Consider the following 22,720-nt stretch of genomic DNA (forward strand, 5'->3'; position numbering starts at 1 on the left):
CGTATATGGCTGCTATGGTCACTTTTTTATTGAAAAAAATCCGAAAACACTGTATTAGCCCCATAATGGACTGTCACAGCCTTTAGAAGAGGGCATAACAGGCCATTACAAGGGTTGTAACAGTCGTTACAGGTCATTTTTTTCCATAACGGCCATTGCAACCCCGTAACGTGTAACAGTTGCCACTGTTACCTTTACATAATGGCATTTGCAGACTGTTACCTTTACATAATGGCATTTGCAGCCCCAGTGCACATATATAGTAGGTCGTATCACTAATCAAGTGAGATTCCTAGCACGTGAAAGGAACCATCACTGCTAGAGATGATAGGCAATCTCTCTCTCTCTCTCTCTCTCTCTCTCTCTCTCTCTCTCTCTCTCTCGTATCACAAATCGTCGTATCATAAATCATAAGCATTTTTACTATTTTCTTAAAAATTTGAAAAAATATGAAAATTATAAATATATCGGAATTTTGTTTTCAGATTTGTTTTTAAAAACTCATCAATCTTCCTTTTGCCATCAGTGTGCACAAAGTAATACCATGACGTGATAGTATTAAAGGATTCTTATCAAGGAATGCCAAAACGGTTGCGTATCGGCCGTTACGGCCGATACGTAACGGTAACGGTACACACCGTTACCCGATTCGGGGCCAAAACGGCCGATTCCCGTTTTTGTACCCGTATCGGCCGATACGGGCCCGATACGGGCGTAACGGCCGTTACGGGCGTAACGGTCACCCGTAACGGTCAGCGCCGTAACGGTCGAAAAACGGCCATTTTTTTTTGCATTTTAAGGTCCGTTTTTGATGTTTTTTCGAAATTTCTTGCTTCCAAACTCCTCCTCACTCCTTCTACTGCTAATTTCGACCAACCTTGGGTGAATATTTGAGGAAAAAACACATTATATTGGCGGATTTTGTTGAATCAAAGCTTGGTGGGCCATTTTTCATAAATTTGTCAAAAATAGGTATTTATACTTTTTTTAATATGTTTTGCTGTTTTAATTATCTCATATGATGTGTTAATCATAGTAGAACATGTTAATATGCATTTTACAGATTTGGGGTGCCATTTAATATTTTTTTAATATTTTTTTCTATTTACGCATGAATTTTGCCCCTTTTTTTTAAAATTCAAAAAATCAATTTTTAATGATTGTTTTGCTGTTTTAATCACTCCATATGATGTGTTAATCATAGTAGAACATGTTAATGTGCATTTTACAGATTTGGGGACCCATTTTATATTTTTTAAATATTTTTTTCTATTTACGCATGAATTTTGCCCCTTTTTTAAAAAATTCAAAAAATCAATTTTTAATGATTGTTTTGCTGTTTTAATCACTCCATATGATGTGTTAATCATAGTAGAACATGTTAATGTGCATTTTACAGATTTGGGGACCCATTTAATATTTTTTTAATTTTTTTTTTTATTTACGCATGAATTTTGCCCCTTTTTTTTAAAATTCAAAAAATCAATTTTTAATGATTGTTTTGCTGTTTTAATCACTCCATATGATGTGTTAATCATAGTAGAACATGTTAATGTGCATTTTACAGATTTGGGGTCCCATTTTATATTTTTTAAATATTTTTTCTATTTACGCATGAATTTTGCCCCTTTTTTTAAAAATTCGAAAAATCAATTTTTAATGATTTTTTTGCTGTTTTAATCACTCCATATGATGTGTTAATCATAGTAGAACATGTTAATGTGCATTTTACAGATTTGGGGTCCCATTTTATATTTTTTAAATATTTTTTTCTATTTACGCATGAATTTTGCTCCTTTTTTTTAAAATTCGAAAAATCAATTTTTAATGATTGTTTTGCTGTTTTAATCACTCCATATGATGTGTTAATCATAGTAGAACATGTTAATGTGCATTTTACAGATTTGGGGTCCCATTTTATATTTTTTAAATATTTTTTTCTATTTACGCATGAATTTTGTCCCTTTTTTTAAAATTTCGAAAAATCAATTTTTAATGGTTGTATTACTGTTTTAATCATGCCATATGATGTGTTAATCATAGTAGAATATGTTAATGTGCATTTTACAGATTTGGGGTGCCATTTTATAATTTTTTAATATTTTTTTCTATTTACGCATTAATTATGGCCCTTCTTTTTTAAATTTAAAAAATAATTTTTTAATGATTGTTTTACTATTTTAATCATGCCATGTGATATGTTAATCATAGTAGAACATGATAATGTGTATTTTACAGATTTGGGGTGTCATTTTATAATTTTTTTCTATTTTCGAATTAGTGACTTTATGTTTTTATTTGCTTATATTGGATAGAGGTTTTGCCTTGGAGCTTCTTAGGGTTTAGTTAGAATATAAAACCATCTTTATTAACATAGGTCATACACTCATACTCAAATCTAATTATCTAGTGTCTACCTAAGCCTAAAGAAATGTCTGGATCTGGCCAACAACAAGTTAGTGATGATATTGGATGGCAACATTGTGAGAGGGTTGGTGATACTAGGCACCAAATTAAGTGCAAGTATTGTGATAGACTAGTGACTGGTGGAATTACCCGTCTCAAACAACATTTGGCACATCGAAAGGGTCAAGTTGCGCCATGTAGTAGAGTACCGAAAGAGATAATGCTTTTAATGCAAGCTAGTCTGGATGAGTCGAAGGGTAAACGTGCTGCTGTACAAAAGAAGAAAGATGATATTTTGGATGCAGCTCGACAGGAAGTGTTTGGTCCTGAATATATGGGCATTCGTGATGAAGATATTATTGATTCTGACGAAGATTCAGATCGAGAACTTACTATAGCTAGGAGAGAGAGCTTGCGTCTAGCTCGTGAAGAGGAAGAACGTCGCCGCATGTTTGGCACGCAAGGGTCAGTGCGTGATACAGGGGGGGGGAGTGGGAGTGGGAGTGGGAGTGCGACTGGAAGTGCAACTGCTTCTGCAGGTGGGGGTGGGGGACCTGGGGGTGGGAGTGGGGGGGGTAGGTTTGGTGGGTTACGACGTATGTTTGGGAGCCGACGACAGACATCTTCACATGATGCCCCTATACGTTTGGATGAAGAAGTAAATGAGCCTAGGAGACCCTCTATTGATCCAATCCTATTTAGGAAAGAATCAACTAAACAAAAGAAGATAAAACAAATGTGGAGTAGAACTTCCGTTGAGAAATTAGGTAGAGCAGCAGCAAAGTTATTTATACATGCCAACATACCTCCTAACGCAGCCAATTCTCCATATTGGCAGGTGGTAATTGATGCAGCAGCAGAAGCAGGTGAAGGAATAAAAGCTCCCACGGCTAAGGAGATTAGGGGAAAATGGACAGATGCAGAGTATGCGGATGTGAAAGCATACGTGGCTACCTTTAAACCTGTATGGCAAGCCAGAGGATGCACAATCATGTGTGATGGTTGGACTGGCCCAACCAGACGCAGCATGATCAACTTCATGGTATATTGCCACTTAGGAACTATATACCACAAGTCAATTGATGCCTCAGAGGCAACAAAAATTCTACTTATATTAATGGACTAATGGATAAAGTTGTGGGACGAGATTGGAGAGGAGAATATAGTGCAGATTGTGACCAGATAATGAAGCAACATATAAGCTTGGGACATATGTTGATGGATAAGAGAAAACATCTTTTTGGGTCACTATGACGCCCATTGTATTGATCTTATATTGGAAGATATTGGGAAGAAGAAGAATGTTAAGGAAATGGTCGAAAGGGCAAGGGAAGTGACGACGTTTATTTACAACCATAATCAAATAGTTGCAATAATGAGAAAGTTTACGAAAGGACGAGAGTTGTTGAGGCCTGCGGCGACTAGATTCGCAACAAACTTTATAGCATTAGAGAGTTTATTCCAGCATAGAGAAGAGTTGAGTGAGATGTTTGCTTCCCGAGAATGGCTCAACACAAAACATGGGAAGAAGACATCAGGAATACCGATTGAAGTTGTGAACACCATACGGGACAACAAATATTGGAAGAAGGTCAAGGCGATCCTAAAGGTGATGGAGCCACTAATGAGGGTACTCCGTCTTGTTGAATCCGATGAAGCACCTACCATGGGCTTCATATATGATGCCATGGATAAGGTAAAGCTTGCAATTCAACGTGATTGTAGAAGTTGGCAGACTTATTGGAAGATGATCGACAAGAGATGGACAAACCAACTCCATCACGATCTTCATGCAAGTTACTACCTAAATCCTAGGTATAGATATGCCCAATCATTTGTTGCGGATGATGAAGTTCGTGTCGGGCTAAAAATGTGATAAAGAGATTAGAGCGACTTAGATCTGCAAATAAAGGCATTAAATGAATTAGATACATTTGGAAATCGCCTTGGTAGCTTTGGAGATGCTCTTGCACAGCATGTCAGTATCTAGATTGCAACCGGCCGAATGGTGGATTAATTTCGGAGAGAGTACGAAGGCTCTCCAAAAATTGCAGTAGAAATTTTGAGCCAGACAACATCTTCATCTAGTTGCGAAAGGAATTGGAGTTGTTTTGCGCTCATTCATTCAAAGAATAGGAATAGATTATCGACTAGAACATTAGATAGACTTGTCTTCATGCACTACAATATAAAACTAAGAATGCGACGACATCATAGGAGCATTACAACTGCTGATGACGGAGACTACTGTCCAATAAACTTGGATAATATTTATGATGAGGATGACCCACTTCTACCTTGGTTGGAAACAAGGGAAAAACAAATTGAAGAGGATAGTGAAGAATTGGAAATTGATGACCCAGAAATACGCAGAGCGCAACAAGAGAGTCGTGCAGATGTGTTGGACCCAGTAAGAGGGGCAGCGTTTATGCCACGTACAGATACGGCTCAAGATCAACAAAAGAGTACGAGCAGTGGTAGCGTGACCGTGTCGGATGAAGACGATGACCCCCCTGCCCCTGGTGCTGGCACTTCTGGTGTTGCTCAGTGCCCTATACAGCCGTCTACAGATCATGATGTCGATGAACAGCGACGAGGTGGTACACGAGGTCGGACTTATGAGTGTACCGAGTCACGATACAGCCAGCAGGAGGTGGGTACATCTAGTGGTGCACCGGTTCGAGAGGTTCGGAACATCAGCAGGCTCATGGTCTTGGTTATTATGATGGATATTCTTATGGTGAATTGAATTATGATGGTTATACTGAGCCTGTTCCATCACATTCATGTTGGAGTAGCCCTCCCAATCAATATCCATATGATTATAGATATCCAGATCCAAATCCAAGTTACTCATCACAGCAGACGCACTCTCAATCTAAAGATTCTCAACACTGAGTATGGGCACCAGTATGGCTATTCGACGGGCACGGGTAGATATCCTTATTCCGGGTCAGAGTCGTTGCCTAGTCAGGATCAGTCATCCTCTAGTTTCGTTGATCTAGTATTTCCTTATGGCACTGGATATTATGGATATGTAGCACCTACACCTATCGGACAGCCTCGGCCTGATGGTGACGATGACGATGATGTGGAGGTCGAGCAACCACAAAAAAGCAGATTTTCATTTTGGTGGTGACTTGTGAGTATATATTTGTGTTAAGGTAAGTATTTGTTGCAGCAGACAGCTCAACAGTATTATTGCAAGAAGCCATGCACACACTTGACACCGCCGAACTTGTATTTAAAATAGCTCCCCCGACAACCAATCAAGTAATCCTTAATCAAGTTGCAGGGAGTATATCAGACACTACTAATTTTTTATTTTTTATTTTTTAATATGAGGATGTTAGGTCATAGAAAGGAATCACACTATCACAGTCACGTGCACCACACTGCACAGGACCACCGGTATGTTCGAGAAATTCCTCAAAAATAATTGCAAACACCTGATGTAAGATATTTTCATTTTACATTCATTCTAATATATCTATCATTGATAGTAGATAGTTAGAAAATTAAATATATGATCAAATTCAGGTTATCTGGTTCATAAATTCATCAGACAGTCCGATACAACTTCTCACCAAAGAGTGGACCGTTACACCACCATAAACATGTTCCAATTTATAAATGAATGCATATTTGGAATGCTTAGAATATTCTGGATTTAATCCATATTTTTTCATATTTTTTTGGCAAAAAAAAAATTTTGCGCCGTTACGCCCCCGTATCACCGTTACGCCCCCGTATCCGTATCGGTTTTGGAGGACACCGTTACGCCAACCGATACCGATACGGGATACCTTGATTCTTATTCCCTTTTCTTTTCTTTTTTTTGTCTTTCAAAAAACTTCCCTTAAAAGAATACATGGATCCTTTAATAATTTATGCTCTTGTTACCTTTCTTGAATATAGAATCACGATGAAAAAGCGGCCTTTGATACTGTACACCAACGAAAAAAGATATTTTGATTTCCAAACATCATTCCATAATACATATAAATCAGTATGATAGTAACCATCCATTAAAACATTACAAGTCATACATCAATTTGGTGTTTCGACCAGTTAAGAAGTAAGAAACCACAAAAAAAAAAAAAAAAAAAAGAGCTACATGATTTAATGTTAAAGAGAATATATATCATTTAAACTCTTATAAAGAACAAATAAAATAATCTACCTTTTATAAACGATTCTTAAAGCCCCTATCAAATTAAAAACATAAAATGAAAGCCCAGTGAAGCTTAAAATAGAAGAAAGTATAATTTGCATCTTAAATCGTAATATTCAAATCATAGAATCGTAGGATTCATATAAAAAGGGATTCAAGGTTGGATTCAAATCGTTTTGCTTAAGATTCGACTAAAATTGCATATTGTAAATTGTAAATCATAGGATTTTGACAACACTGACAAATATCACTGATATTATCGCAGATGCTCGGAAATGTATCGTTGACTAAGGGAAACATTGGGGAAACATGAGGAAATGGTGGAATTTCTCAATAAAACTTCAAGAGATGCTAATATATACATATTTGCATATTTAGGAATCAAATAATTGCAAAAAAGATGCAAGCATAATAAGTTGCTCTTTAAAGGGAGCCAAAAAGCATGTAAAGTTGATTCAGGAAAAAATTAGAGGAACACGAGGAAAATGGTGGAATTTTTCAATGATATTTAAAGAGATGCTAAAATACACGTATTTGCATATTTAAGAATTAAATAATAACGAAAGAGACATATTTGCATATTTAGGAACTGAATGATAAGTTTACCTTTAATGGGGCCTAAATATATGCATCTTTGACTCAATGAAACATTGGGGAAACATGGAGAAAATGCTGGATCCATCCATCCATGCGTGCACATACATACGTAAAAACGTACATACATGATCCATTCATCCATGCATGCATGCATCCACACAAACACATGGATATACATGCGCGTGCGCACCCGCACGCACACATCCATCCACCCAACCATCCGACCACCCATGATCCATCCTTTCAGGCATACATATACACACATACAAAGATGTACTTCATCGCACAACCATGCACCCATATAAAAAAATCTGAAATGGAAAAATTTTTTAGTAAACAGATTTTTGGCGATATCGATACATTGGCGATATTGTCGAAATATCGCCACTTGCATTGGCGATACAAGAGATATCTAGAATTTACACAATCGAAAATATTGGCGATACAAGTGACACCTAAAATTTACAAAGTCAAAAATATTGGCAATACATTCGCGATAACAATGAATTGGCGATACTTAGCGATATATCACCAATACCTAGAATTTTCGATACTACCAGTGTTATTAGAATTGCCAAGCTAGAGATACGGATAATATCATGGATATTATTAATAATATCAAGGATACTCCGAACAATGAGTAGAAGAAGGTGACCCTATCGTCACTCCACTGCAAATCAAAATGAAACAAGCAACAAAGAAAATCCCCCCCCCCCCCCCCCCCCAAAAAAAAGAACAAAACATCGGCCATGAGCACTGGCCATATACACAATAAACAATTGAGTCCCAATTGCTTCGAACATCAGCAACAAGATCCCTAAAAATTTAGGGAGGCTAACGACCCATCCCAGAATCAAAGAGACAATAGATAGGCCACTCTTGCCTTCAAAATTTCTTACATTCCTTTCCTTCCATAACCCCCATATGATGGCAAATGGCAACACAGCTATAGCATCTTCCCCACGCTAAAAAAGGGCCACGGGGCCTGCTAGAACCTCAAACAGAAGCCTTTCTAGTACCCATCTAACTCACAAGTTGAAAAAATGGTCCCAATTGTCGTTGGCTACAGAAACAATGAGAGAGAGATGATCAATTGATTCTTCACTTTTCCTAGACATGATGCATACGTTAACCATCAAATCTTTCAAAAAGACTCCAATGGTGTCTACAAAGTCAAGATTCCGAGTAAGGGCCTTAGTCATAAAAAGGAAGGGGTTGAGCACACTTGTTGATGCAATATCAATGCATGAACCAAATATTATGTGAGATCAAGCAACAAAATTAAGGTAATTAACCAAAGAACATAAAACTTGTCATTATCATCACTGATACCAAGTAAACCATAAGAACATCATGCATAATCCTAGCTTAGGTTACCAACATCGTAGTACAAGATCATTAAATAAAAGTTACTATGATTTAATGGATGTAGAGATATCCAATTAGCATAGGGTAAAGCCTTTTTTTAAACAGAAGACCTAATACACTCTAGGGTGAAATTAGGGTTAAAGAGATTGAGAAATATAGGAATAAATTGGGTGAATTGGTTAAGGGATTGATGGACTTATGTATTGGTAGAGGGGAATTAAGGTTTTGGATGAAGAGAAGTGAGGGATTTTGAGAAAAAGATAAGAGGGTTTTGATTTAAGGGTGATAGGAAACCAAAAGGGTCAAGGTGTTGTCGTACAGTCACACGTGTGTCTAGGTTGAATGGGTTTAGGTCTTTTAGGATTTGCATTGTCAATGGGTGTGGGAAGGTTAGGTTTAGGAGAAGATAAAGAACTGGGATGGGAGAATCGAAAAACTTCGAAAAAAATACCTTGATGGAGAGTTAAAGGATGATGATGTGGGGATAGATGGAGACCCCGCACCTCCATTGATGAAGATTAGCCTCACACCAATCTCCCTTCCAAATCACACGGACATTTTCAAAGCTCATAAAGATGGAAGAAAAGAAGAAAAAGGAACAAAGCTTCTTTAATTTTTTTTCACAAAATCCAATGAGGGAGAGTCACACGCCCACCATCTTTTTATAGCTCTAACAAGTTTCACTAATTACAAAAAACACCATGTCTTATAAAAGTTTAATACAAATGGCCCTAGTCTACAGAGAATCTACTAAATCACTCATAAAGGTGTCCAAACATAAAATAATCAAAACTAAATCCTAAAATATGATAAAATCTAAAAAATTGATGTGAATGATCCACGATCAATGACCCAATCATGTGATCCATGCAATCCAACGGCCCAATCATCACGTCCCTCCAATCCAACGGTCTAGATCACTCCATATAGCAGCCCATGTGCATCTTCCCAGTGTGGGGTCTTCCGGATGCTCGCACATACACATGGGGTCTCCAACTCGATCACAGGTAGTCACCTAGCCACAGGGAAATCAATGTGGCCTGCCTCTCCTTTAATACGTAAGAGAAGGTGTATGCGAAGTGATGTCCTCATCACTTCCCCACCTGTCTCATACATGGTTACTAATTGGGTGAGAAATGAAATTTCTAAAAGGGAATGTTAGCAAGGTCTATTTTGTTGTTGGCTTAAAAAAGACAAGGAGAATTTGGAGGATTAGAAGTAGAATGTAAAATGAGAGAACAAGATAATGAAATTCAAACAGCCTTGTGGTGGATTGGACGTCGGAGCTCCTCCTTTTAGTGTTCTTGCTCTCCTCCTCTACGTGTTTTAAAATCTCCCTCTTCAAATGCTCTTGATGTCCATAGGAGGGTCTAGTCATGCTTAGTGTCTCCTTATGAATCAGGCCGACTCAAGTTAGACCCACACACTCCACAAGACTATCCACGCCCCAGTGTTCGAGTTGTCGATATCGCTACAAGTTTCGTTGGCCAGAGATAAAGATATAATATCGTTATCGCCGATAATATCGTTGATAACCGGAAATGCAAGGAAAGAGGAGGAAATATGGAGAAAATGGTGGAATTTTTCAGTGAAACTTTAGGATATACCTAAATACACATATTTACATATTCAGGAATGAAAAAATTACAAAAAGAATGTATTGAATAATAAGTTTCCATTTAATGGGGGCCAAAAGTCATGCATTGTCGTAAGAAATCACTCAAATAGTAACCACATGAGTTTATATAATATAAGTATAGCTAAAATATAATAATTAAAACAAGTAAAAGTAAATGAATTAAAAAAGTTTCTGGATAGCTTTGAGACAATGCTGCTTTTCACTTCCCTCGTCCAGATGGCTTGGATCGTACAATTGTTGTTGTTAAACAACTAACATCAAATGGGCCACTGCCAAGAAAAAGGAAAAATAAAAAATAATCCAAAACTTTTGTGGCCCCATGAATGTTTCAATGGTGGGGCTTTAATTTGCATTATTTCCAGTCATGTGACCCACTTTGAGTTTTGGATATGCCTCATTTTTTGGCCCATGTCCTAACATGATCTAGAAAAATAGATGGGCGGAGTGGGTTTCTCACAAATATCACGGTGGGTCCACCTACCATTCATGGCAAGCCCTTCTTTGAAAGTTGTGTAGGAGTGGATTGCAGACCGAGCAACTCTTAATGTACTAAGTAAACTCCATGGGGTCCACCGTGATTTATGTATTTTATCCACTCCGTCCATCCATTTTACCAAACGATTTTAGGGCTTTATTCCAAAAATGAAGCATATCCATTGTTTATTCCAAAAATAAAAAGTACAATGGGCCTTAAAAAAATTTTAATGGCAAGCATTCAATCACATTGTTTCTCGTGGTGTGGTCCACCTGAAATGTGGATCTAACTCATTTTTTAGCTCATTCCATAAAATAAGTGTCCAAAATAGATGGACGGAGCAGATAAAATACGTTACATCATAGTGGGGCCCATAATACTGTAAGTAGCTGCAACTCACGATTGCAACATGAGCATCATCAGCGTCCCCAAAAAAAAGGACGCAGACTAGATACTGACAGGTTGAGTAGCGAGTGGGCTACTGAAGTGACGTCACCAAGTTCTATGGGCCCCATTGATGTATGTGTTGTATCCACCCCGTCCATCCATTTTGAGATATCATTTTAGGGCATGAACCAAAGAATGAGGCTGATAAAAAGCTGTAGTGGACCCCGCCACCGAAAACAGTAGGGAAAGTGATTCCCACCGTTGAAACTATCCTAAGGCCCACCATAATGTTTACTTGAAATCCAACCTGTTCAAATGTTCCAAAAAACATGAAATAAGGGAAAACACAAATATCAGTTGATCTAAAACTTTTGTGGCCTTCAGAAGTTTTTAATGGTGGGTGTCACTGTCCCCACTGTTTTCTGTGCTAGGGTCCACTGGAGCTTTGGATTTAACTCATTCTTTCGATATTGTCCTAAAATGATATCTACAAATGGATGGAAGGTGTGGATACAAAACATACATCATGGTGGGGCCCACGGAACTTGGTGACGTCAGCTACTAAACCTGCCAATAGCGAGTCTAGCTACTAAACCTGTCAGTAGCTAATCCGCCCCTGAAAAAAAAGGGGTCTGATGCCATTTCGAAAGGGGAATAGGGTTTCCCGTTTCTATTTGGAACCCAAATCCCAATCTGAGGGTTTCCATTTCGAACCCAAATCTCCAAATCAAACCAAAATTCCCAAGAGATCATAGATTATTCGCCGGAATTCTCGTTGATTTTGAAAGTTTTCATCCATTAGAAGAAAAAAAGAAAAAGGGGAGGTTTTTTCGTACCTGCGGAAGACTGAAACACAACTATTGTCGATCAAGGCCCACCGAACTCTTCTTCCAATCAAGCGTACCTCTTCTACAGGTATCGAAATCACCTTCTTACAATTTTTTTATATTTTATATTTTATTTTTTGGCATTTACGATGCTCTCCCCAAAATTTCTAATACTGCCTTTTTATCGGCGAAATGGAGTTGGTAGCTACAACGAATGTCGCCCGACAACTCTGATTATCGCGAAAACTCTAAAAAATCACCGATAATTCGCTGAAAATTGGCAGAGAAACGAAAAAAAAGGGGTTTTCAGTGTCGCAACGCTGGCGACACCGATAGTATCGTCGATATTATCGACTTTTCGCCGATAACTTAACACTGCCAAGCCCAACCCAATTATAATCAAGAGAGATTTTTAAGCCCGGGCCCATCCCTCTACGCCTAATCATAAATCCAAGCCTTGCCCATGACAAGATATCCCAACCCACTGATAGCCCAAGGAATAAGCCCCATTCTGAATACAAAATGGATTACGAGTAACGAACTGAAGAAGTTGGGCTGAAGCTCTACTATATGTATGTAGTATGAAATCGCCATAGTGAAATTCTTTCTAACCCAAGAAGTGTCACCTCAAGCCCAACACCCACCACAAGGAACATGTTGAATTTTGTATTGTTTGCTGCTGGTTTTATGGGCAGAAATTCTGGTACTAGAAGTAACTATTTTTTAAATATTATATTTTCTGATTTTGAAGATAATAATTGCAGATTTTGCTGACTCTGAAGATTTTGGGGATAGTTCTATGAATCCATACTATTTTAGGACATTACAAATTTCACCAAATCTTTGTAGATAACAATTATTACTACTTTGTAGATCATCTTGAACAAATTAGATTGAGTTGAAATTGCTATAACGGTGGGGAAGTTCTGGTTAAGGATTCCATTGGGATTCTAGACTGCCTTTAGGGTTCATAAAGAGTATTCTTGTAGGAGGCGCGAGGAGGGTACCCTAGATAGACCAAGGTTACCTGGAACATGGGTTTGATTGGTAAACGGTACGGGAATGGGTATGCGGCTACTACCTCCAATACATGGTACATTAGAGGTAGGATCATGCACATGACTCTAAAGCATACATTGTCTATGCAATATAGTTTTGTGCACGAAATCGTATTGCAAATTAGATATGAAATTATGAATGTGATTGATATAGATTCTTCATAGTCAGTGCCATATTATAACTAAATAAATAAAGATACAACCTCTACATTGTCAATATAAAATTGCATTGAATAAATAAAGATATAACCTCTACATTGTCAACATAAAATTGCATTAACTTAATCAATAATAAGAACAAAGAGCACCAATTTGGGCTGCTAAAAATATCGATATGGATAAAAAATTACCCATGATCCGGAACACTTGATCCAGAATGTAAAACACAGGGTTTCTACATAACATTGAGATAGGCGATTTACACAACCAGCACTCCACTCTTTTTAGTAGGGGTGTCAATAGGACAGCTTGGCCCATTGGGTTTCCAGCCCTGGCCCATCTCATGCCACACTCATGGTTGAAAATAAAGCTCGTTTCAAAATCGAACCGGGCTTGGACATAGATGCTCAAAAGCCAATAAAGTCTGTTTCTATTAATTGATTGATGAAAAAGAACTTAGTTTAATTGTTTATTACTGATATTGGGTTTTAGACTGATGATATTTCATCCTTGTATCTCTTAATTCTATCTACATATGCAATGGATTACACATAATGTTGTTTTTTCTGAGAGAGGTTTGAAGTTTGGGATTTGTAGTTTGGTTTTCGCATGTTTTGCTCAGGACTAGCACAATGTTGGCGGGGGGTGCGTTGAGTGTGAAAATTGCAGATCTCCCCCTTATTGTGCATTGGTTTTATAAGCATAAATGCGCTAAACTGATCTAATTACGTGTGCTTTGCTATGCGAGATGATTTGGAGAGATAAGATGAAAATAACAATTAAGATGAAAATTTAATGCTCAAAGAATGATCAGGGGAAGGATTGGGTCTATGGAGGTCAATATTGAAGAATTAAAGTGTCAAAGATCCAGGAAAACCAAGTGCAAATGAGAGAGAAAAGGCTGGATAAATTAAAAAGTGTATTAACAAAAATAACAAACTGTTCGGTCCCACCTGAGGTTGGCTCGGTCCGACCAAGAAAGTGCATATAACAGTCTAGCAATAAATTGTGATTTTCATATGTAATTCGGTCCGACCAGAGGGAGACAAGAACATTAGAAGAAGGGTTCGGTCCGACCAGAGGGAAACAAGAACATCAGAAGAAATTTGAGGAAATTCGGCTACAACCGAGAAGCAAATTCGATGCAACCGAAGTGATATTCAGTGCGACCGAAGGCTACAGTCAATGCTGCCAAAGTGTAACAAAGTGCAAAATTTTGAAGTCGGTTCAAAGCTAGTGCAAATCGAGTATATTTAAGGGCGTGATTTAGGCTCTCTAAGTACGATTTAGGGTTTGGGAGAGAGAGCAAGAAGTTGCGGAAGTTTACGGAGCCATTCCTCCTCTCCAATCTTTTGGTTCCAAGTTTTTTCATATTTTTCGTAGAGTTTAGTTCAATCATGACGATGGTTGGCAAAATCTCTTAGATAGGGCTAAGAGGTGAAGCTTATAGTGGTTTTTAATGTTCTAGTTTACTTTGATTCAAGTTATTTGGTTTGAATGTTGAAGAATTCATTGATATTGATTTGAATGAAGCTTTATTTTTAGTTTACTTTGATCAACTGTCGACTCCGGGCACTTTGGAAGCTTAGGAAGGCTAAGATTGGTTGCTTATCTATTTTGCAATGGATTAATATGTAAAATCCAATGATTTATTGTAGACTAAGGGCACGATAAATGCTTTGAATTCCCTGCAATCAATACTTTGGTGCTTCATGTGGGAACTGAATCAATTGAAGTTCAAATTTTATTTTTGGTTTGTGAATAATGAATTAAGCACTCTATTATCAGATTGGATAGGATAGGACTTCGATTCCAGTTTAGTTATCTAACTTAATCGAGTGAATTGGGCATTAAGGATGGCTAGAAGTGGATCCTTGGCACTTTAGTGCTTTACGTTTATTGATATCTTCTTTATAATACTTAATTTCAATCATTACTTCTTATCATCCAATTCCATAGTTTAGATTTAATTCTAGTTATAAAGTGTTTTAGAGAACGCACAAATACAAGTCCCTGTGAATTTGATCTCGGTCTCACCAAATAAAAACTACATCGCAACCCTGCACTTGGGGTTGTCATCCTTTTGGATAGATCACTATCCGAGAATGAGGTTATGGAACAATTTCGAGTTTTTGTAAAGTAAATATGAGAAGATGAGGGAATGAAACCTTTCCCTAAAATACCAGTGAATGTGACATATGTTGCCTTTACTTTGCTAGGTATAGAATAGGTGGAGGAAAAGACATTGGACATACCGGACATGTGGTTGGTGGTACCTGAGTCAAGTACCCAGAGAAAACCACAAGTAATATGAAGGGCGGAAGGCTTTGTGCCTGTCTGCACAAGGTTGGAAGACTCAGTCACAAAACCCTTGAGACTAGTAACCATCTTTTGGAGCATAGTCATATTTAGAACGAGGGACCTAAACCACATCATTAGTGGGAGTGTTGTCATCTGTCCAAACAAGAATGAAGGCGTCTCTTGTCTCAACAGTCATGTGATGGACTTCACTTAGTCATTGAAGGCAGCTTACGATGTAGCTTCCAACAAACATTGACAAAAATGGTTCCTTTGCTTGCAATGGGTACAGAAGCGTTCTACTTTGCCACGACCACCACGAACCCTTCTCTTGGCTAACATTCTTATCATGACCTAAAGATCCTTAGGAAATAAGAGCAATTTTTTTGTAGTCGGAATTACCAACCACTTTTCCCCCATTGCTCATCTCTAAGAAGTAAAGCTATGCATTGTTGAGGCTAGAAAGGGTTTGTTGACCAAGAATTTGAGCACGAATGGATTAAATCAGGATTCAGATAAAATATTCTCCGCTTTTCCATTAAATTTTTCTGGGCATCTACATCTTTCGAGGAAGCAACTGGACATCCTCAAAATGTTCCAATTCTTGCCAGGACCTTTTAAATTCTGTATAACATTCAACAACCAATTTTTCCCCCTAGCGAAGAGAAGCAATATCCTGATGTAATTTCAGAAGAAGATACAGATGCAATGACTATTATGCTCCCTATAACTGTCGCTACAGCCTCATAAAGATTGAAGGTATTTTTAAAGGAAAAAACAAATAGGCCCTGTATCTGCCACGCATCGGCTCCTTACAGGCCCATAACAGTCGTTACGACTGTTACAAGCCCATTACAGGCCTTTTTTTAATTGAGCATTACGGCCCCGTATCATGTAACGGTCACCGCCGTTACCTTACATAACGGCCGTTGTGGCTGTAATGTAACCATTTTTAAATACCATGCAACAAATCTAGATTCCCACAGATCTATGAAGAAAAAAAAAACACAGACTTCAACCAGCTCAGGAATGAATAGTGAAAATACCACAGATGATACCGTTCAGATCTGATCGAGCCACCAAAGAGAAAAATATCCAGCAAGGAAAAATTTTCATTCTAGGCGTGTGCAGACATCAATAGATGACTGGACCAGAAAACCCATGGAATGGATCCCATTCACTGATCAGCCTTCATACACATATCTGGCAAGGAACCCAAAGAATCAAACTGAGATCTGATTGAGTGACAGAGATAAAAGATCCAGATGAAAACTGAACAGTTTTTCTAGATATGAGAGAAGAGGGGGGAAATTGACAATTTTTTAAGGAAAAAATGCAGTAAAAATTCCAGAAGTCTTGAATGGCCATCTCAATCAAAAAGTAGATGTAAATCCAGTCACTGATCATCCAAAGTGAGCCTGCAGTAGATCAAGGGGCATAGCTGAACGTCATCTCAAATAGAAGAGAAAAAGGGAACCTTAAGCTACAATACTATGATGTCAAATAAAAGAATGAAGAGAAGGATGGAAGATTAGAGAAGATGATTTGGATGTGTTGTTTTATTCTCTCAAGAATACAGCTTTATAGAGAGGAGATTATCTATATTTAGGAAAATAGAAGCTATGTCCTAATAAATACAAGATATTACAAGAATGGTACAATAGAGGAGAAGAGTAACAAAGTGCCCTAAGATACACAGTGTTCTGCAGAAGCATGCACGAGATGAACTCCAACACAACCTTCATTAAGCAGCAGAGAAGAACATTCACGAGGCATTTTCAAATAGAAGGCAAATCACAAAAAGAAGCATGGGTATGTGGAAATGGCATCAAATGGAAGCAGGCTAACAATAAAATTGAATTTGTTTCTTTTTCTTTTACCAATCATCAACTCAGAAACTAAAAGAGTGTTGCATTCATGTTCCGTTTTTCTCTCTACAATCTGAATAGTTAAGACTCTAAACAAGTAATGTCCACCATCAAAAACAAACATCCTGCTTGGCAGTTATATCTAGAAAAATGTTCGAGTTGGAAGATGTTAGTATGCATTTGAGTTCTCAGCTAGTTGGAGGAAAAGTACCTGGCAACAGAGAAAAACACAGCCCCCCTTCCACAATCACAAGCCCTACGATAGTTGTCCAGAGCCAGTGTAGTTTCTACGACATCCTGAGTTTCAATGAATACTAACTTATGCTGCATCACATCCTGCAAAACAGGGAGACATTGCAATTGACTAAAAATGAACTGGAGATTTTGTAGAGAAAAGATGCAATTGTGATACAAAAGAAGAAACCAATTAACAAACAACTCCAATAGAAATGGCTTATAATACAAAATGTGATCAGCCTTTACACAATTCAAGAAAAACTTCCATGAGCAAAACAACAACCAAAAAAAAAAAAGGAAAATAATGAAGAAGAAAACATGGCACTTTTGAGAGCCTTGCTGATGGCATCGTGCTGACATCAACAATGGCAACATATGCCATGATGTGAAGAAACTGGTTTGGGTTATATTTTAGGTAGTTAAAAAACATGAAGAGTGTAGTTTGAGGCCTTTCTGTTGGACCGGCAAATTCTCGATGTGGCTCTGTTTATGCATGAATGCAATGGTTTAAGACACAGAAAAGGCAAACCAAGGTTGATTTTCAAACTGACATGGAAAAAGTGTATGATGCTATCTATTGGGATTCCTTCTTCACACGCTGAGGATGGGCTTTGGCGTAAGGTGGAAACAATGGATGGCAGACTGTTTCAAGTCAGCTCATTGTTGTATCATGATAAATGAAATCCTAAAGGATTCTTCAGGGGGTCAGGGGGCATCAGGCAAGGGGATCCCTTATCGTCCAACCTGTTTGTGGTGATTGCAGAGGCTTTGAGCAGAATGATCATATGAGCTTTTGAGGCTGGTTTGATGCCGGGGTTGAGTAGAGACGACTCCAAGTTGCCCACCCTCAACTTTAGGGTTGAGTAGAGATAATAATCACCTCTCTTCTGATGCAAACTGGGATCAGGTTGCTGATCTTACTAGAAGAATGGAGACAAGTGAGACACATTGAAGTAGCATCAGATCAGAAAATTAATTTGAGAAAGAGTGAAATGTCCGGGGTTTGCTTGAATGAGGAAGGGATCTAAACATTGGCCAAGGTATTCAAATGTGAGGCTACTTGTCTTCATACGATGTATATTAGTTTACCAATATGCATAGGAAAGCCTGCTAAAATCACTATTGGACTCAGCAATCGAGAGCGTAGAACGGAAGCTCTCGGCCTAGAAGGGTAGGCATTTATCCTTCTGGGTGGATTACGCTGATCAAAGCCACCCTATCCGATTTGCCCATATAATGCATGTCCTTGTTCCAATATCCAATTAGAGTTATGAACCAAATTTTGAAGTGACTTCTTGGGGAAAGGTTTGGAAGGAAACAAAAAACTACACTTGGTGGGGTGGAGGGGCATGCAAGCCAAAGAAGCTAGGGGCATAGACATTACAGTTCTGAGGGTTACGAATTGGAAGCTTCTTTGGAAATGGCTCTGGAGGCATGGGATGGAAGAAGAAAGTCTTTGGAAAAAGAATTATTGTCAGTAAGTATGTTAATCATGGGGGTGGATGATTTAGCATTGTCTCTTCTCAACATAGGCCTTCAAGGATTTGAATGGTAATAATGGGGGGAATTGAGTTTCTCAAGGGATATTATATGTGGTGTGAAACAGAGCTCGCATCATATTCTGGGAAGATCCACAGTGTGGTGATACTCCACTTCGATATGGGGTATATTTAGTGTATCATTTGGTCAATGGCAGTTCATCTGATAGTGTTTCTTAAGTGAAGAGAATTCGGTTGCACGGTCCCTTGATTTTGCTAGAATCCCACGGACGAGGAGATTAATTAGTTCACTAGTTCATAGGATCGCATTAACCTCATCATTTCCAATTCCTCAAAGGCTGATTCTTGGTGTTGGAAGTTTGTATTGACAGGGTAATTTGTTTGCTCCTACCATATTCTTAAATGTGGTGTCACAGTTGTGTCATGGCAACTTCAGCTCCTTTATGGCATTACCCAGCCCCCCGTGGTGGTATTTGACTAGTCAATAGCAAAGGATAAATCCATTGACCACTTCCATAAACAGGTGCTTAATATGCCTTAAGTGTTAGTGTTGTGCCCTAAAAAACCAATATTCATGTTCTAGACCTCATTAATTGTTTATGAGTGAATCATTCATTTGCCTCATTAACGTGTGTGAAACTTTATAAACATGTGGAATTAATACAAGTTACAGACAAGATTTCCTCTGGTTGTCCTTAAGGGCCCGTTTGGCCGGTCGGATTGGAAGGTATTGGAGGGTATTGGAAGGGATTGGAAGTTAAATCCCAGGATTGGCCGGGCATGCCAAACAAAGTCGGTGATCTGATCCCAATCCCATGGGTCTTGAGACAATCCACTGACGACAGCATCATTACCTTTAAATCCCATCCAATCCACATTAATCCATACAAATTTGCCTGAGACGTGTTTGGTTCGAGGGATTCAACGGGATGGGAAGGTTCAATCCTGGGATTGGCCGGGCGTGCCAAACAGACTAGATATAGCAATCCAGGGCAGTAGCAATCCCGTGTATCTCAAGGCAATCCACTGACAACACCATCATTACCTCGAAATCCATGCCATCCACCCCAATACCATTCAATCCCTTTCAATCCACCCGGCCAAACGGGCCCTAAGGAACATGAGTTTGGACCAGTGTTTTAAATAGCGGTAGCGTGATGCGTAGCGCTCAGCCCTCTATAGCATGTAGCGTAAATACGTAGCGTGTAACGTAAGCTACAAGATATTTCTATATTTTAATTTAAAAATAGGACAAATATAATAAATAGTGAAAAAAAAAAAAGGAAAAAAATATAAAAATGCCTAAAAGATGATTCATTTTATCAATTATAAGCATGTTCAAAAAAGTTATTAGTTATCATTTATCAAAAGCCAATCCACATATATAAGCCAAATCAAATAATTATCACATCAACAACTTCCTAAGCAAACCACTTTAATTAATAATGTCTAATTGAAACCACAAGTCACAATTATGAAAAGAAATAAAAATCCCATAGGTTAAAAGTATCAAGTACAATACAAGTGTCACATTCCTCAACATTAGAAACAAAGAAAATGTGAAAAAACAATTAAAAAAACTAAAATAGTAAAAAAATACATTGTAGCTTATGCTACGGACGCTACGCGCTACATAGTTGTAGTGTACGCTACGACCCCTGTAGCGTGCGCTACAGGGGATATACGCTATTTGGGACGCTACGTAGCATACGCTACGGGCGCTATTTGAAACACTGGTTTGGACAAAATGACTACTGGCCAAGGGATAGTTGGGGCCATGGGTCTCAGAACCCAAAATATCCATGACTATCTAAGCAAGATTGGGCAACCTATGATTATTCACATATGCCCATCATGTGTGAGGGAACCAACTACGAGTCTTCACCATTGGGCTCAATGATGAGTCGGTGCCTTTTCCTACCCCACATAGGAGCGTGTGTTCATAAATATGGGATACTACTATTAGACCCTTTGGACACTTACATTGGAAGATCACTTCAGTCTCTAGACTAGGAAACCCATCATCCCTAAACTAGCCTAACTTATGTAATAGCTTTGACTAATCCTCAAAACTAAGGAAGTGTGGGAAGTTCAAGGTCTTGGTGTAATGTGGTTTGGCTCACTTTACATCAACGGCCAACATGTGAGTATGGTTGGGTGCATGCATCAGGGTCCGGTTGAGGCTCTCATGATCCAACAAGAGATCCACTTAGTTACCTAGGATATGATAAGTGGATTGATCTCATGTGCTGGACCATCCATCAAATGATTTAAGCTTGTTCAATATAATGGGAAGTTTTTAAATGATTATGAATGCTATCAAGCGTTGATTTTTATTTTTATCCATTGATTTTATTTTAACCACTCTTGATGGACATCTAATGGTTAATATTCGTTGACCCATACCTTGTACCTGCATGGGATAGGATGGTGGCCACAGTAAGTGGAGGGATTCAATCAATTTGGGTAATAAATAAGGAGGATCTTGGACTTCAAATGTAGTAGGGCATACCAAAATCTTTAGGGAAGAGGAGCACCATAACTATTGCCTCCCTTGAAACTCTAATTCCTCCTTACATATATAGATCCTAGCCCCATCCCTAGAACGTGGACGTCTCTCAAGTGCACAAACCCCCAATCCTATTGTGGGGGTGTGTGCAAGGCTTCTTGCCCACCTCTTATTTGGAATAGATCGGAAAGAGACCTGCTTTGGAGGATTGTCACCAAGCTACTGCATCTGATTTCACGGCATTGACCACAAGTAATCCTAGTTGTAGGATTTTATCTTTTGTGGATTTGATTACATCTATATGGAGATCCTAAATCCTAATTAGTATTAAAATATAAATTTTCTAAAAAATTTTGCCTCAGCTTTCTTTACAAAAATTCTAACAATGAGGACATGGTATTAGTTAATCACTTGTTTTTGTTATCCAGGTCACATGGAGCAAACTACTTCACCTCTTTGGAACAATTTTGATTTCTCTAGAGCCCATCGACACTTTCATTCATTAATGGAATTGGAGATAAGGGACAAAAAGAAGCTCATTCTTTGGTGCCTCTTCCATCTTGGCAGCGGTTTGGTTGGTATCAGTGTGGGAAGAGCGCAACATTAGGACTTTCAACACTATATCGGAATCTCCTAAGGCGATCTTCTCAAGAGACAAAGGCTGGTGATTTATTAGGCTTCGGATCTTCTCCAATAATAGGGACGATTCTACAAGGCTGTTGAATGTCTTTATATGATTCCATTTTAGCCTCTGGATGATCCCTAATCATCCCTGTTCTCTTGTTTTCGTTTCCCTCATTTAAGTGGTAATAATGAAGCTTTGCATTACCACTAGAGAGTAACTATGAGTTTGTTTCAATAGCCAGACATTCTTGGCCAGGTTTCAGAATGGAAGAGAAGTCATGGAAGGAACCGAATTGGCCACACACGATGAATGGATGGACAAGAAAAAGGATAGTTTAATACTCAAAGATCTTTATTTATACTAGAAAAAGTTTAAGATGGGGGTATATAGAAAAGGTAAATTAGGGTTTTTTAGATGTCCTTTACGGGTATAGACAAATTAGGTGGAGGGTCCAGATTGCAAGGGAACTTAAACGGATAGTTGAGGGTTCTAAGTCTCTCTCAATTGAACTTATGAATATGAACATTCTTTCTAGTGGAAAAAAAAAAAAACAATAATAATAATAATAAAGATAGATGACATTATTAAGGAGGC

General features: G+C 38.3%; 1 protein-coding gene across 8 annotated transcripts in view; it reads right to left on the reverse strand.

Annotated features, from left to right (window-relative positions):
- LOC131221353 (general transcription and DNA repair factor IIH helicase subunit XPD) overlaps positions 1–22,720 on the reverse strand; it is a 48,719-nt gene that overhangs the window by 10,850 nt on the left and 15,149 nt on the right. For 6 of the 8 annotated variants that reach the window (XR_009159208.1, XR_009159209.1, XR_009159207.1 and 3 more), the window contains one exon: positions 17,468–17,592. Coding sequence is in view for 5 of the 8 variants with exons in the window: in XM_058216591.1 (XP_058072574.1) it covers positions 17,468–17,592 (125 nt within the window). In the remaining 3 variants the exon portion in view is untranslated. Of the gene's footprint in view, positions 1–16,557; positions 16,592–16,676; positions 16,807–17,467; positions 17,593–22,720 lie in introns of those variants that run through there. The other 2 variants (XM_058216595.1, XM_058216594.1) reach the window with 2 other exon arrangements.

This window comes from Magnolia sinica, chromosome 12 (assembly GCF_029962835.1).
Source record: "Magnolia sinica isolate HGM2019 chromosome 12, MsV1, whole genome shotgun sequence".
NCBI lineage: Eukaryota > Viridiplantae > Streptophyta > Magnoliopsida > Magnoliales > Magnoliaceae > Magnolia > Magnolia sinica.